The 16,367-nt window shown below is 36.8% G+C and overlaps 1 protein-coding gene across 2 annotated transcripts in view; it reads left to right on the top strand.

Annotated features, from left to right (window-relative positions):
* The first annotated feature begins 790 nt into the window (after positions 1-790).
* tinagl1 (tubulointerstitial nephritis antigen-like 1) overlaps positions 791-16,367 on the top strand; it is a 33,954-nt gene continuing 18,377 nt past the window's right edge. The window contains exons 1-3 of one of the 2 annotated variants that reach the window (XM_082185914.1): positions 791-949; positions 5,952-6,271; positions 11,352-11,418. In XM_082185914.1, coding sequence (XP_082042040.1) covers positions 5,962-6,271; positions 11,352-11,418 — 377 coding nt within the window. In that variant the 5' untranslated portion in view covers positions 791-949; positions 5,952-5,961. The remainder of the gene's footprint in view (positions 950-5,951; positions 6,272-11,351; positions 11,419-16,367) is intronic. The other variant, XM_082185915.1, reaches the window with a different exon arrangement.

Genomic DNA, 16,367 nt, shown 5'->3' with positions numbered 1-16,367 from the left:
CCTTATACAGTATTTTGATGGTTTCATCAAACTTGTAGGGTCATTAAAAGAAATATCACCTTTGGCTTCTACTGCATATTCATTTTATGTCTAATTTTGGAAAGACACTTCTGATAAACACATTGCAAGAACACTTTACAGAAAAAAAAAAAAGTTTTCAGCTGTTTATATATCTGGACTATACACTATAATGTACTATAATGTATCCTCTTGTCAAAGCTGTAAAGGGCATGCCAGCTCGTGTTGTAAAGTGAATTGCAACATTTGCATAAATGAGTGTCAAATTGTGTAATCAAGATCAGTTGCCAGGATACATCAGCATGTACATGTGCCTCACAACTCCTGATATTGAGTATTATAAACACAGATATTCCCTCAGTTCTGAGCAATGTCAATATCTTTTACTGTTAATAATTTTTTCCACTTTAAAATTTTTATTATTTTTACTCCTGAAAACTTTATTTGAGGTAATCCGTAAATGTAGTTGTCCGACTGACCAGCAGGTGGTGATTGAAATAAGTACCTCAGACATGAATGAGCTTTGTGTATAGCTACAGAAGTAAAGAAAGAGAGGTTGTAATGTGTTAGACGAATAACACAATGATCTGTGATGTATTAACCAACAGGAAAAGTGTGGCATGGAAAGATAAGTGACACAAGCAGTCAAAAACCTACGGGAAAGGGGTTTAACCTGAAGTAGCTCAGTGTGTGTGTGTGTGTGTTGTGTCTGGGTGTGTGGGTGGGAGAAAGAAGGAGGGAATAGCAACAGGAGGGTTGGGTTGGAGGGCTTGTCCTGCCTCTATATAGAGAGTGAATAGAGGCCAGACAGGAGGCTGAAGAGAGTGTGTGTACGACTGTGTTCACTACTTCTACCTGTAGCTGAAACAGACCTGCTCACAGTTTGCTCACTGGATACAACCAGAAGAAGGATTTTATTTCACTAAACAAGGTGGGGGATTTTTGTTAGTTTCTCCAGCTATTTAAATCCTGTGCTTTTCTGTGTAACCTCCTCCCTCCCTCCCTTTCTAATGTGTCAAACAGGTGCGTAGTTACAGTACGATTACAGTACAACACTCATTATTCTCTTTATGTGTTCCAATGATGTCGTTTCTTAAAGTAAAAGCAGTTAAAGTTATGAAATGTGAAGCATTTTGACTCATTTTACTTCTGCTGCTATTGAATCTAGAATATTCTACATCAGTCTTGAACCTTTTTCAAGCCAATTAAGTGTTGCATTGAAAGCCTATAATTATAAAAAATATATATGTTGAATGTTTATATACTTTATTATGATCCTTACATTGCAAAGCCATAAAATAATCATTTTTGATGTACAAAACCATAAATGTGCTAACACTTTATTTCGATGGTTCACTTTAGACATTCTACTGGCTATGAGTAACTTTGCAACTACATGTCAGCTAACTCTGAGTATTAGTAGACTGTTAGGTTTAGTAGAATAAGTTGAAATGTAGTTGTAAAGTTACTTATAGTTAGCAGAATGTCTAAAGTGGACCATTGAAATAAAGCAGTTACACTGGTGTCTGTATCCAGTATTACAATGCATGTAAATCATAAGTAGGTTGTGTGTCTTTGACAGCTCATGAACCTGAGTCACCTCTGATATACATGGAAACCTCTAGAAAGTCTCTTCCGTCTGCTATCTAATGTTATTTAATCCTGCATGTGAAAGCTTCTTGACCCGCTCTCAAAGTCCATGCCGTGTCATTCTACAATCATAATGGTGTACTTTAAATATCAACCTGTTGATTATTTAAATGGAGCTTAAAATTTGTTAGTCAAGCTTTAATTTTTCATAGTTAAACTTAATGTGATCCATCAGACGAGACTGAGAGGAGGTAATAATGCCTGTATTTGTATTTTTCGTCTGCTCTGTTTATTGTGTTGAACCACCTGTACATGTACACTACCGTTCAAAAGTTTGGGGTCAGTACGATTTTTTAATGTTTTTAAAAGAAGTATCTTCTGCTCACCAAGGCTGCATTTATTTGATAAAAAAAAAAAAAAACTGTTTTCTATTTTAATATATTTTAAACTGTAATTTATTCCTGTGATCAAAGCTAAATTTTCAGCATCATTACTCCAGTCTTCAGTGTCACATGATCCTTCAGAAATCATTCTAATATGATGATTTGATGCTCAAGAAAAATTTATGATTATTATCAATGTTAAAAACGGTTGTGTAAATTTTGTTTTCAAAATTCTTAGATGAATAGAAAGTTCAAAAGAACAGCATTTATTTAAAATAGAATATTTTCTAACATTATAAATATCTTTACTTATAACTTTTGATCAGTTTATCTCATCCTTGATGAATAAAAGTATTGATTTATTTTATTTATTTCCCCCAAAAATAAAATAAAAATTCTTACTGACCCCAAACTTTTGAACGGTCGTGTTTTTCAGATAAATGCGTTAGATTTCAGATAAATGCTGTTCTTTTGAACTTTCTATTCATCATAGCATCATGAAATAAAAATGTAAATAACTGTTTTCAACATTGATAATAATCATAAATGTTTCTTGAGCATCAAATCAGCATATTAGAATGATTTCTGAAGGATCATGTGACACTGAAGACTGGAGTAATGATGCTGTAAATTCAGCTTTGATCACAGGAATAAATTACATATTAAAATAGAAAACAGTCATTTTAAATTGTCATAATATTTCACAATATTATTATTATATTTTTTTTTTTATCTATCAAATAAATGCAGCCTTGGTGAGCAGAAGATACTTCTTTTAAAAACATAAAAACTGACCCCAAACTTTTGAACGGTAGTGTATGTGAGGTTGGAGATATGACTTTATGACTATATTGTGTTCATCAGCTCATTGGTTGAATGGTGTGATCAAAAGCAGTGATGTTAGTCTCGATGAAAGGGATGTGTCAGACGGCAGACTCTCAGTGTAGTAGCTGTGTTTTACTGTCTGCTGCACATTAGATCGTCCTACGGGCCGTTTGTGATGTTAAAGTCAACACGTCTCTACACGCTACACTCTCGCAGTGAGGAAACAGGCGAGCATCAGACAGCTTTCAAAAGCTGAAATATCCAGATCACTGTAGATTACTGGTGTTTACTGGACTGATCGCCATGCCAGCGGGGTCAAACATTTCTTTCACTCAATGAGTGTCTTAGTAATGGCACTGCGACACTGCTGCCATACGTTTCAGTGTTGAGGCTGAGCTCTGGTCCGCTAAAGGCACAGTCATGCAGAAAACTGCACAGCAGTGGACTTTGTTTCCGGGGCTGTTCTTTGTCTGTATGGGGGACATTGTTCCCGGTGGGATGATTGGGTAATTAATGATGCTTTTTCTGTCATTTGCTCGCCGCCTCCTCGTCTTTGTCAAGGCTCTCCTCTTTTTAACCCGAGACCACATGGCAGCTAGAGCGCAATTATGTGTGATCTCAAGATATTGTTCTCAGGGAGGAGGATCAGTGAAAGTGAAGTCTTTTGATCAATTAAATGAGGAAGAAGAGGACCTCAAACAATGACTTTAAAAAAAAAGAAGCCTATTTAACTCTAAAGCCATTTGTTGTTTCTTAAAGAAGTCTCTTTTGCTCACCAAGGCTGCATTCATCTGATTCAAAATACAGTAAAAAAAAAGAAATATTGTGAAATGATGATAGGTGCGTGGGAAAAGTAGTTTAAGTAAAGTAGGTAGGTCAAGTAATAAACAAAAAACAAGGAACTCCCGCACACATGCAAAAAAGTATCAAAAAATCTTCCCTAACGTAAACGTTCCTAATAAAAATATTTTTTTATACTTTTTTGCATGTGTGCGGGAGTTCCTTGTTTTTTGTTTATATTATTAAATGTAAAAGTCTAATTTATTCCTGTTATCAAAAAACTTAATTTTCAGCATCATTTCTCCAGTCTTCAGTGTCACATGATCCTTCAGAAATCATTCTAATAAGTCATATTTAGAATATTACAAATTATTTCTGTTTCAAATAAATGCTGTTCGTTGAAATTTTCATCATCAAAGAATCCTAACAAAAAAAAACTGTTTTCAGCATTGACATTATTAATAATTAATTAATCACCAATAATAATTGAGCAGCAAATTCTGAAGGTTCATACTGTTTTCTATCTATCTATCTATCTATCTATCTATCTATCTATCTATCTATCTATCTATCTATCTATCTATCTATCTATCTATCTATCTATCTATCTATCTATCTATCTATCTATCTGTCTGTCTGTCTGTCTGTCTGTCTGTCTGTCTGTCTGTCTGTCTGTCTGTCTGTCTATCTATCTATCTATCTATCTATCTGTTACACTTTATTTTAAGGTGTCATTGTTACAGTGTAATTATATATTTAAGTACTGAGTAATATTAAGCAACTACATGTTGCTATAGAGTTAGATTAGGATTAAGATTTGGTTGAGGGTTAGTTGCATGTAATTATGCATAATTTACTGTTATTACTATGGTAAGTAAATGTAACATATGTGTAACAAGGACACTAAAATAAAGTGTTACCATAATATGTATAATATACATATGCATATTCCTCATGAGGCCCATTCTGTGTAAAAAATAAACATGAAAATGCGCTTTTTGATATCATTTCTTCTTAAAGGACAGCCTTAATAAGAGCCTTACCCTGTATGTGCGACTGCCTTGGTTTTGACTACAGGAAGTTGCTGTTTCCGTAACAAATGATAAGTTTTGTCTCCATTAGTTTGATAGTAACATTTTTCCAGCATGTCAGCTACTATGTCCTTTCTTGCTCCATGAAGATAAACTGGTCCAATTTCCTTTTAAAATCACTCTTTTTTAAAGTGACATTCATCTTAAACTGACATTTCCATACAAAGCACAACTTAAAAGTGATTAAGCAAGAGTGTAAAGTTATAGCAGCTACCATTGGCCTTTTATAGTTTAATCCTCATTTCTCCAAAAAATTATTTCAAAGAGAACCAGGTAACTTATCGGATTAGCATCATGAATGCAAAATATCAATTATTCTGGCACAATAAATGAGCAATTACATCCAGCTTTGGAACATGTTGAATCAAATATGAAGAACATTTCTAGATTTCTGTTTAAATGTAAACACTCCAAGTGGATTATGTAATGTTTTGGTTAATTTTTGTTTTCCACAGACATTTCTTTTTGTCCTATACTGATCAGTATGTGATCCATGGTGGTGCCAAGTATGTTGACATGATAACTGTGCTGCAAATATCTTTTCACGCATAGCTCAAATATTATAAACGTGACAAAATGTCTCAAGTGAGATCAAATATAGACAATGCAGATAGTGGGCATTGTGTGTGCTCTCCATGGCAAGGATGAGTTTAGTGTTAGACAATATTTACATTGCAGTAGTCACTGCTGTGAGTCTTTCCTGGACAATTTAGCAAGTAAATAAAGACTAATGGACGTCTACAGTAACTCGAGGCCTGAGTCACATGACCGCACCCTTCCTGCACACCTCAACATATAGATCAACCCACAGAAACTCAAGTAGAAGTTTCAATAGAAGTCATGGACAAAAGTGGAAAATAATTTCTAACTTCTGTCTGTGCTCATCTACCGCTGTGCTGTGATTGTGTTTCCAGGATGAGTGCGTTATTAAAATAAGAACAAGAGGAACGTCTGTTTATCAGTGTTGTTTATATTGCAGATTGTTGGCTCATGGCCTCGAGTTCAGTGTGTTTCAGGAAAGTGGAAAACAAATGATCGCCGTTAGGAATCGCATTGCTTTGCCTAACACTCCATTATAGCTCTGTTTCCAGTATCTGTCATTTCTGTTTTCACTCAAATGTTATTTCTGCTCTAATCATATCTATATCGTTGTGGTTGGGGTTTTTTTTTGCAGCATGATGGAGCATAATGTTGCTTTGAATTCAATTTTGATTTGCAAGTTGACCCTAATGGCTGATGTTTTGCTATATTGATTTCTTTATAGCAGAGAAGCAATGTTGAAGCTCTTGATGCTGGCCGCCGTTGCAGCGCTCCTCCTGCTGTCAGAAGAGGGAATGACGGCGAGGACTCAGTCCCGCACTAGGAGAGAACTGGCCGGCCCGCTGCACCGCACGGGGATCCGGGACCCCTTCGGCTCCTACTGCCAGAGGAGAGGAGGCTGTTGCCCCGGCCGGGACGACCAGTGCACTGTCCCGTACCTGGACACCATCTGTTACTGCGACCTGTTCTGCAACCGCACCGTGTCCGACTGTTGTCCTGACTTCTGGAGCCACTGCCTGGGAACAAATCCTCCATACCCTCCCAGTAAGTTGAATGAGAACATAAAGAAGACTGTGCTGTTTGTTCTTTTCCATGCAACAAAGAATGGGGAGTGAGACTTTCAAACTTCAAAAAGAAATATGCATATTATCGACTGCTTACGCCTATGTATAGCCTCCAGTATAGTATTCTCCCATAGCAGTTACTACTCCCATGTACGGAGCCCCTAAAGGGACATGGTGAATGAAAAAAACATGAGATAGAAGGAAAAATATATATTTCAATGCTTTTGCGTTCTCTCATAATTATAGTTTGGTAATATTATATATAATTTGCGGGCATCAGGGAGCCGTTATCAATATGCGGGGTATTGAAATCGCTTTTGAAATGCTCGCTCACTTTTTACTTTCACTTTCCATTTCGCAATCATGCATACTCCGTACAGGGAGCAGTGACATCATCCTGTGAGTCATCTCTCCTTATCTTCCCTATCTCCCAGTCATCCCTCCTTATCTTCCCTATCTCCCAGTCATCCCTCCTTATCTTCACGTGATAAGAGAAATCTGATGTAGTCTACTGTAATGTAACCGTGTCCCTTTAGGTGCTCTGTAGAATGCGTTATTCCTTTTCTGTGCCTTTCCGAATTCGGATTTAGGCTTCGGGAAGATCCCAATAGTAGCAAAGTCTTTGGCATATTTCTAATAACTGTCAATCACGACTTATATAGTATCAATGTAAAAGAAAACTTCCCCTAATTTAATTAAAAAGTTCAAAGGGTTTGTTCACACAAGCATTTTAATTATCCCATAATTTTACTCCCCTCAAGCCATCCTAGGTGTATATGACTTTCTTCTTTCAGCCGAACACTATCAAAGTTATATAAAAAAATATCCTGGCTCTTCCAAGCTTTATAATAGGAGTGAATGGTATATATTTTATACCCAAAAAAGCACATCCATCCATCATAAAAATAATGGCGCCAGGGTATTAATAAAGGCCTTCTGAAGCAAAAACAAAGCATTTTTGTAAGAAAAATATCCATATTTATAACTTTATAAACTTTATAGTTCACTGGCTTCCGGTAACGGCCGTACACAAGTCGAGTTTCGGGTCATAGGTCACTCTTGGCTATGGCCTTCTGAGTGAACTAACTTTATTTGAAAGCAATTTTAATAGAACTAGAACTCGAATTCATTCACACCACTTCTGTGAACTAGATGAATTGATTCATTGAAGAGTTTTGACTCAAAAGAATGATTTGTTCATCATGTTCATGCTGCTTCTCTCGTGAGCATATCTAGGGCCAATATCAAGATTTAGAAGTATGTTCCTCAAACAAAGCTATCATATCGTATCCTGAAGATTTGTGAAATATGGTGTGTGAGTCACACAGACTACTTGTGATACTTTTCATAATTTTATTTAAAAGTCCAATAATGTTTTAGCTTCCTCCATGACAAAAGACATACAATCATGTTCTCCTATAGAAAGGATATGTGGTTGGGCATTAGTCACAAATCAAATCCATCGGTATGCAAAGAGAAACATTTTGGCCCCCAGCCAATGTTTGAAGTCTACGCCGTTAAGAAAAGGTTAGTTATAGTTTCTAGAAACATGATGGAAAACCAAGTCCACATTCTTCCCTGTTAATGTTTTCCTGCAGTTCTTGCTTCACGGTCCTCACTGTGGTAGAGTAGTGCCACTGAGGTGTTAAATATTCAGTCATGAACCTAATGATGGGAAGAGAACAGTGGCATTCCCATGAAAAGAGCAGGAGGGGGAGCGGAAGGCAGGGAGCAGTGAATGGAGGTCAGCAGAAGGAATGCCTGTAATGTACGAGGAGGGAAGGGAGGGATCACAACAGGTATGTGTGTTTGCCAAAGGAGCGACAGTCATGTGACATGTCTATAGGGCAGGTATGACTTCACGGATCACAGCTCGGCATTACTCAGACTGAGAGAGTTGCTAAATCTCAGTAAATGTTTTCTCTGGAAAAGCCACTTTCATTTACAGTTAAAATAACATCTGATAGTTCATGCTTCCTATTCTTTGAAGAACTTAGGGCTAAAGCGTGACCTTTTAAATCTTTTAAACATTTAAAAAACGTCTACCTGTAATTTTACAGATGAACAAAAAATAAACGCAAGTGATTTGTTTAGTAATGTTTGCAATTTGTGTGTGGACCACAGAATTGTAAAATTAATAATAAGAACATAAACATGCTAAAAGAACACACAGTCCCAAACTCTTCCCTAGCGTCTTCCTGAACTTTGCTGTTAAAGGAAGCAAACAGGAAATGTCACGTATCACACTTTTGTGAGGGCCCTCGCAAAAATTTGGCTCTGGTAAAACATGCATATAATATTTGTGATTTGTGAGTTATGAGTTATGAATTCTCGGCCACGATTTATGAATTATCTGCCCGTGTTTCCTCATTTTAGATCAATTGTGACCATGTTTTATTAAAAAGTTATGGGGGAAACTAGCTATTGTGGACATGAATTAAGAATTTGTTCATATGACTTATTAATTTGTTCCCAGACAACGATTTAACTAAATCAAAGGGACGAATTCGTTCAACGTGGCCATGATTTACCTAATGACTTCTTAACCCCGTCTTCGGTTTCCACAGAAGTTTCAAGCCCTCCTCCCATCTTTCAATGTTTGTTGTTATGTAACTCTATTTGGTGCTGCTAATGGTGCAGAAATCACACACTTCACTTCAAGACAGGGTTGTAACCACTATAGACATTGGGGACAAGTGTATTAAAGCGTATTAACACTGGAAGTGTGTATGGTAAGATGTGAGTAGCTAAACCAGTCTTATTATTGGGATATACAAGGGTCTGTGGCTCTACCATTGGAGAAAGTGTAATGGCTAACGTGGATCACGTGTGCCTTGATATCCAATCACATTACAGCATTGACGTCATTGACTTTCATTCAGAGTTGTGCGACGTTACGCTTTTTTGTGTGTTGCTAATAGGGGTGTAACGATTCGTTTTAACAACGATTCGATTCGATTCACGATTCATGGTTGTCGATACGATTCAAGGACGATATTGGTTCATTTAGAACGATACGATCCGAAACGATTCAGTGACTTTTTAGCCAAAAATTATTGTAAGTGAATCAGGTATCAATTAATTATGGATATAAACAAACAAGTAAAACACAAATTAATGTCAAATGCATTCACATTTTATTTTAATAGGTAGGACTGAACGATTATGACAAAAATGATAATTGTTGATTATTCCCTTGAAATTGTAATTGTGATTATTAAATTACGATTATCACAACATTGAATGATGTTTTGAATAGTTTGGCTATGGGACCCACATTTCCCCATGGTCATCAAGCCGCGACCCACCTTTTTAGGAAGCCTATTATAATACATTTGTTTACACAAAAATTGTTGACACACAAGTTCTGTCCCCCTTTACTTAACCAAAAAAATTTAAGAATATGACAAATACTGATAGACATGTAGGCACTGCGAGGTTAAGCTATTAAATAGCAGTCCCAAACTAGTTTTTGTTAATACAATCTTGGTATGAGCCACCACAGTCATATAAAAATATACAAAATAACCAGTAAGTGGCATTTTGTTATGGAAACAAACAACAATTAGCTGATACACAATACTTAGAAACACTGGTAAAGAAACATGGAAACTGCTCCTGATAAATAGCAACACACATGGCGTAGGCTACCAATAATGTAATTTATTGGTATTTTACTTGTATTTCTTAACTTACTAATTTACGACGTTGCATTCTCGTATGACTTTAGTGAAGTGATACAGCACGCTCCGCCGCATTTGCGCGTGCAGTTGAAGAGTGCGCGCTCCTGCAGTATAGCGGCTGAGAGGACAGGAAAGTCCGTTTTTCTGAGGTGAGAGACTTTGCGCTGCTTGACTGTTGTCGCGCTGCTGCTGGCGCGTCACGCATGGCGACGACGACACAGATAGGCAGACTGAATCAAGTCACGTTTAACGCACTATTTCCTAGTATCGATACAATCGATTCATTACCTTTTAAAACGATATTAGATCGATATATGTCGTCCGGAAGGCCAACTTGCTTGCTGAATCGTTACACCCCTAGTTGCTAACCTTGCAGTCTTTCCTTCAAGTGGCTTTGACTAAAAGTGTATCTGAAAACAGTTTCACAATAGAAATGTTAAATGACTGACAGTAATATCCAGCGATGCAAACTACTCAACTTTAATGAAATCTTGCCGTTTTGAATTGAAAATATGCTATAATTTACTTGATTCATGTCATTTATAACTTAATGTGACGAGACAAGACACGTTTTGCGTTTTCGACATATTAGACACACAAATAAGAGTGAATGTCGGCATACTTTAAAAAAAATGAATGTGTTTAAATAAAAAATAGTTACATTCATTAGGGCTAATTCACAACTACAATTAGGCCTAGAAATTCTTTTACAATTCTTATTCCCTTTTCTTTATTCCTTTAAACCTCTTTCAATCCTTTAATCAGTTAATTCCTTTAAAATAAAAGACTCCTGCCAACATTCAAGACATGGTTAAGGCCTTGCTTACTAGCATTGAGATTGTATGCGCGTGTCTGTGTCAAAAGGTGATAGTTGGATGTAGCCGTCCGGCATATGCACACGCTCCTCTTAAGTGTATACTTACTTACTGTAGTTTGTAGTTGTACTTGGTGTATTAGGAGAAGAGGAGAGATGGCCTGCCCACTTCCAGACAGGCAATGTGGAAACCTCTGATTAAACTCGTCAAGGCATGACGACAGCAGAGTCTCTGGGAAAGCCAAGGAAACATTCCTCTGCCAGGCACTGAAGTCTACATCAGACATAAATGAAAGAAAGATCTTTCTTGAAGCTTTCCTGTAGCTCAAACAGTAGAGCATTGGTTGGCGCTTGCAACGCTAAAGGTCATGGGTTCGATTCCCAGGGAAAGCAAGAACTGATAAGAATGTAAATGTGTACCTTGAAATGCAATGTAAGGCGCTTTGGATAAAAGCGTCTACCAAATGCATAAAATGTAAATGTTTTAATCCAAATGTAGTTAGCCGCTGTTCTTCCTCTTATCACATGATTGATTCATAATCATGATTGTTTGTTGATTTCAGGTTCTTGTGAAAGGAATGGCCAAAGGTTTCACTCAGGAGCAACATACAAAGAGAACTGTAATTTATGGTGAGTTTGAACTCTGCATATCATCTCTCTCTCTATCTCTCTCTCTCTCTCTCTCTCTCTCTCTCTCTCTCTCTCCCAGTATTTTCATAGCACAGACAACACAGCCTTTCCAAGGGCACTGTGGATCTCTCAATCCAAGGCCATTGTTGGCTGTATCACCACACATGTTGGCAGGGTTTATCAGTCTCGATTGGTCTTCGGAGGGCAGGACAGTGGGACCCCTCGGGTCCTGGAAAGATTATACACATTCCTAAACTCCCGCAGATCCATACATGTGCTTCACCTTCAGCGACCTTGTGATCCCGACAGTGTGAGCAGTACAAACACACCGCAGGATCATGTACAGCACATATACATCCGTAATATTTACCGCGTGTCTCTCTCCCTACAATAAGACCCCTCGCTAATAGGATTATCTCTCCTCATAGAATCTAATCCGTCGCACCAGCCACAGTCGAAGCACATTCCCTTTCACCGTTTGAGGAGTCAGTGGACACATAAACCTTCTTGGTTAATGACCAATATGTAGGAATACATCATTTTATTTGCTACAGAATATAAATTAGTAAACAATCTGCTTTGGCTGTAAAATAATTTTTATTAATTTTTTTTATTGGTGATGGATTGTATGTTTGTTTTGCATGAAGAGGCAGTTATTCGCTCTAAAGCTGACGGACTGAACTCTTCATGCGTGCTACAAAACCTCCAGCTGAGATCTGCTGTGAAAATTACTGATAATTGCTGAACGATTCCACACATCTCTCCAGTACAAGTCAACAAGCTGCTTACATTTAAAACACTCGCTTGTCAGCTACCCATACATGCAAAGCAAAAATTAAATACAATAAAATAAAATTAAATACAATTAAATTAAATACAATTAAATTAAATACAATTAAATTAAATTAAATTAAATACAATTAAATACAATTAAATAAAATAAAATAAAATTTATAAAATTTATAAAATTTATAAACTTAATAAAATTTATAAAATTAAATTAAATTAAATTAAATAAAATAAAATAAAATTAAATTAAATTAAATTAAATAATAAAATAGGCACAGTTGGAAATATGGAAAAATTGAGATTATTGGAGTACATTTATCAAGAAAATACTATTTCAGTCTTTCTACTTCAATATTTGATGTTTAATGTAATGTGCCACTTGCCATTTCTTTTGTAATTATTTGTGAAATTAAAATGATTTTATTTTGAATAAGTCACATTTGCAAGAAATAAAAATCACCTTATTTATAAGTAATGAATGTTGTCATCTGCTTCAGTTATTTCATCTGTACAAAACAACTTGTTATGCTTCATAATACTCTATTTCTTACCATATAATTTTAATGTATTATCATAATCATACAGTATACAAAGATTACTGCCCTTTCTAGTTATTTACCAATAGCAGCTAAAGTATCAGAAGTCTCGCACATTCACTGAAAATATTTATTGTTTTAAAAGCGTCTTACCTTCCATTGTCATAAAGTGCTGTTGCACTATATTTAGTGAGAATTGTTTTGTACAGATGAAACTAGTGATGGTTAGACAAAACAGTAAAGCAGGAATTCCTTACCCCAATGCTAAAGCTTTTTCACACAGCAGTGATATGAGTATTGTCTCTGGGAATATGTGGTGTGTGGCGTCGTCTCCAGTTCTGCTTGTTTTCGGTGTGGCGTGTGCACGTGGTCGTCACATAGTGCATATATCTGTTTGTGGCAGGGGGTAACTCATTACAAGTAACTTGAGTTATGTAATCAGATTACTTTTCAGATTAAAGTATAACAAGCAAAATAATGCATTACTTTTAAATCCACAACAAAATATCTGAGTTACTTTTTCAAATAAATAACGCAAGTTATTTTGTCTTCTCATTTATTGGCCTCTACTGTACAGACTTGAATTCGCATTTCCTTCAGCATGAGGCTTATTAATTTCACGTTTGCTGTGAAAGGGCCTTTACATTTGCTAAATAAATTAGCTTTAGTTTTGTTGTTATTGAAACACAAACAAGCAAGCCCAGCCCAGGTGAGAACAAGTAACGCAAAAGTATCGTAACGCATTACCTTCAATTAGTTAGTTACTTTTTTCAGAAAGTAGTGCAATATTGTAATGCATTACTTTTAAAAGTAACTCCCTAACACTGTATATTTTAATATATATTATGACATAAATATGGGAGCCGTCAATCCTTGCGATGCCCTGGTGCTTTCCCACTGACTACTGTACATACAGGGTCAGGTTGTTAAAACATAATCTTTGTTAAATTTGACTTTAAAATGTAATCTTTAGTTAATAATTGTACCTTGATGTTTTAATAGTTTTTCTGGGCAACAAGACAAACAAATCCAAATTTGCCATGAAGGAATTTTAATGTGAGGATTTTTTCAGAGCCTCGGCATGTAAAAACGTACTCCGAAATGCTCATGTTTTGTGTTCTGCTTGTTAGATGTGTTCTTGTTTGTATACTCAGACTGTTGTTGATTGTTTCTGATAGTTTGGCGTGACGGTGCTTTCTGTGATCACACCAACCACAGACCTCCTGGCATTGCCACGTTATCTCGCCTCTTTTCAGCTCTGATTATATCAGGATCTTTTTCACGTTCTCCTGGTTCCTGTGGTGGTAAAGATAGATGAAATACTGGCTGCCGTCCCAGTTGAGTTGTTCCCTCTGGTTCACATTCACCTCTGTAATCCTGAGATTTCCTGAGTTGCCTCACTGGACTGTGCCGTAGGTTTAGCGCGTATCGGCCGCAGACCCGGCGGCTCCTGTAGGATCTGTCCTTCTGTCAGTCATGGGATGAGCAACGTAACCACATCTCTCTCGCCCTTTCTCTCTCACAAACACCTGGATGTAATGTCCCATTAGTCTCTGTTGGCACTATCAGTGTAAATATAACAGCCATAAGCATTGCAATCTTTGTAGTTACTGAGAGGAACGTGAAATATTTATAATTTGTCAGTAATCCAAAGCCTTTTATCCAAGGTAACCTGCAGCTCACAACCTCTCAATTCTTTTGTAGATTTATTTTAGAAATGTTTTAAAACTGTATATGCTATATGATAGTTCACCCAAACATGAAAATTCGGTTATTAATTATTCACCCTCATGTCGTTCCAAACTCGTAAGCCTTTCATTCATCTTTGGAGCACAAATGAAGATTGTTTTGATGAAATCTGAGAGTTTTCTGTCCCTCCATTGACAGCAACGCAACTACCACTTTGTTTGATGCTTAAAATCCATATGAATTGAGCGTTTAGCCCAAATTTTCTGAAGAGACACAATCGCTTTATATGATTCTTAAGATTGAATTTAGGCTTTTATTCACATTTAAAGATTGATCAGCGCACCACAGTTGTGGTAAACTTAAGCTCAAGCATGTTCACTTGAAGTGTGACAACCAATGAGGTTCATTCTCGTGTTACGTATCACGTTTGAGCTCCTGCAAGAACCAATGAGGTTCATTCTCGGGTTACGCATCATGTTTGAGCTTCTGCAAGAACCAATGAGGTTCATTCTCGGGTTACGCAGCACGTTTGAGCTTCAGCAAGAACCAATGAGGTTCATTCTCGGGTTACGCAGCACGTTTGAGCTCCTGCAAGAACCAATGAGGTTCATTCTCGGGTTACGCATCATGTTTGAGCTTCTGCAAGAACCAATGAGGTTCATTCTCGGGTTACGCAGCACGTTTGAGCTCCTGCAAGAACCAATGAGGTTCGTTCTCGTGTTACGCATCACGTTTGAGCTCCTGCAAGAACCAATGAGGTTCATTCTCGGGTTACGCATCACGTTTGAGCTTCTGCAAGAACCAATGAGGTTTGTTCTATCATGTCAAGCAAGTTGAGCTTCTGCTTATGTTCACTGATCTAAGTTTAAATGTGAATAAAAGCCTAAATTGAATCTGTTCATCATATAAAGCGATCGAGTCTTCAGATTTGGACTAAACCACTCCATTAATATGTATTAGTTTTACGATCTCTTTATGAACTTTTTGAAGCGTGAGTGGTAGTTGCGAAGCTGTCAATGGAGGGACAGAAATCTCTCCGATTTTATCAAAAAGATCTTCATTTGTGTTCCGAAGATGAAGTAACTAATGACAGAATTTTCCTTTCCGGGTGAACCACTTTAAGTTATCTTGCTTTAAGGATTTACATATTTTTACTGGATGTATTTGTAAATGTATATTTTTTTTGCAGACAGTTTTATCAATCTAAATCTCGTATCTATATGAGCCACCTGCTGGAACCCATACATTAAACCTGCTGGCATCTTTTAGAGATTGCTATGAAATGTAAACACAGAGAAAGCGCATAAATTGCTCAGTAACGGAGGGCATGTCAGAGACCGCCTGGCTTGTTGATTCTGATGCTGATTTGAGCATTACAGTGAAGCGTGACAGAATGGGAAACTCGGCTTCCTGCTGACAACAGGTCACTTGACACTTTTGCACTCTGAAGACCTTTTGTAACTTTCAACCAGTAAGTGTGCGCTGGCGTGTGAACTTATGTCTCATTCTGAAGTACTGTGTGAAGCTTTAGCGCAAGGACTTTCAATGTGTGTCACCTGACAGAAAGAAGAAAAAGAATCTGCTATGTGCAACTAGAATTTTATTAAGGAAAAATGTGATTGTGAAACCCACATCTACATTGCTAGGGTGTTCGGGGTGGTTGCTAGGTCATTGCCTACTGACTCAAATATAAAAAAAATATGTTTGAGGGAATATGTTTTCCCACTATTTTATTGTCTGCAAGGCATAATTATAGCAAACCTTTGCATGCCACACACATGATTTGAGGCTTCATTCATGTGCATAGTTGGACAGATGCAAAAAAAAAAAAAAAAAATGCTATTTTAAAAAGGCTTCTAATTTAATAGGTTTACATGCATCCAAGGTCGAAAAACACTTTAATTTTCTCATAATATACATTGCATACATTTCTCA

The sequence above is a fragment of the Leuciscus leuciscus genome (assembly GCF_965113295.1).
Source record: "Leuciscus leuciscus genome assembly, chromosome: 12".
NCBI lineage: Eukaryota > Metazoa > Chordata > Actinopteri > Cypriniformes > Leuciscidae > Leuciscus > Leuciscus leuciscus.
The sequence above is the reverse complement of the archived record's forward strand: the minus strand, read 5'-3'. Positions and strand labels throughout refer to the sequence as shown.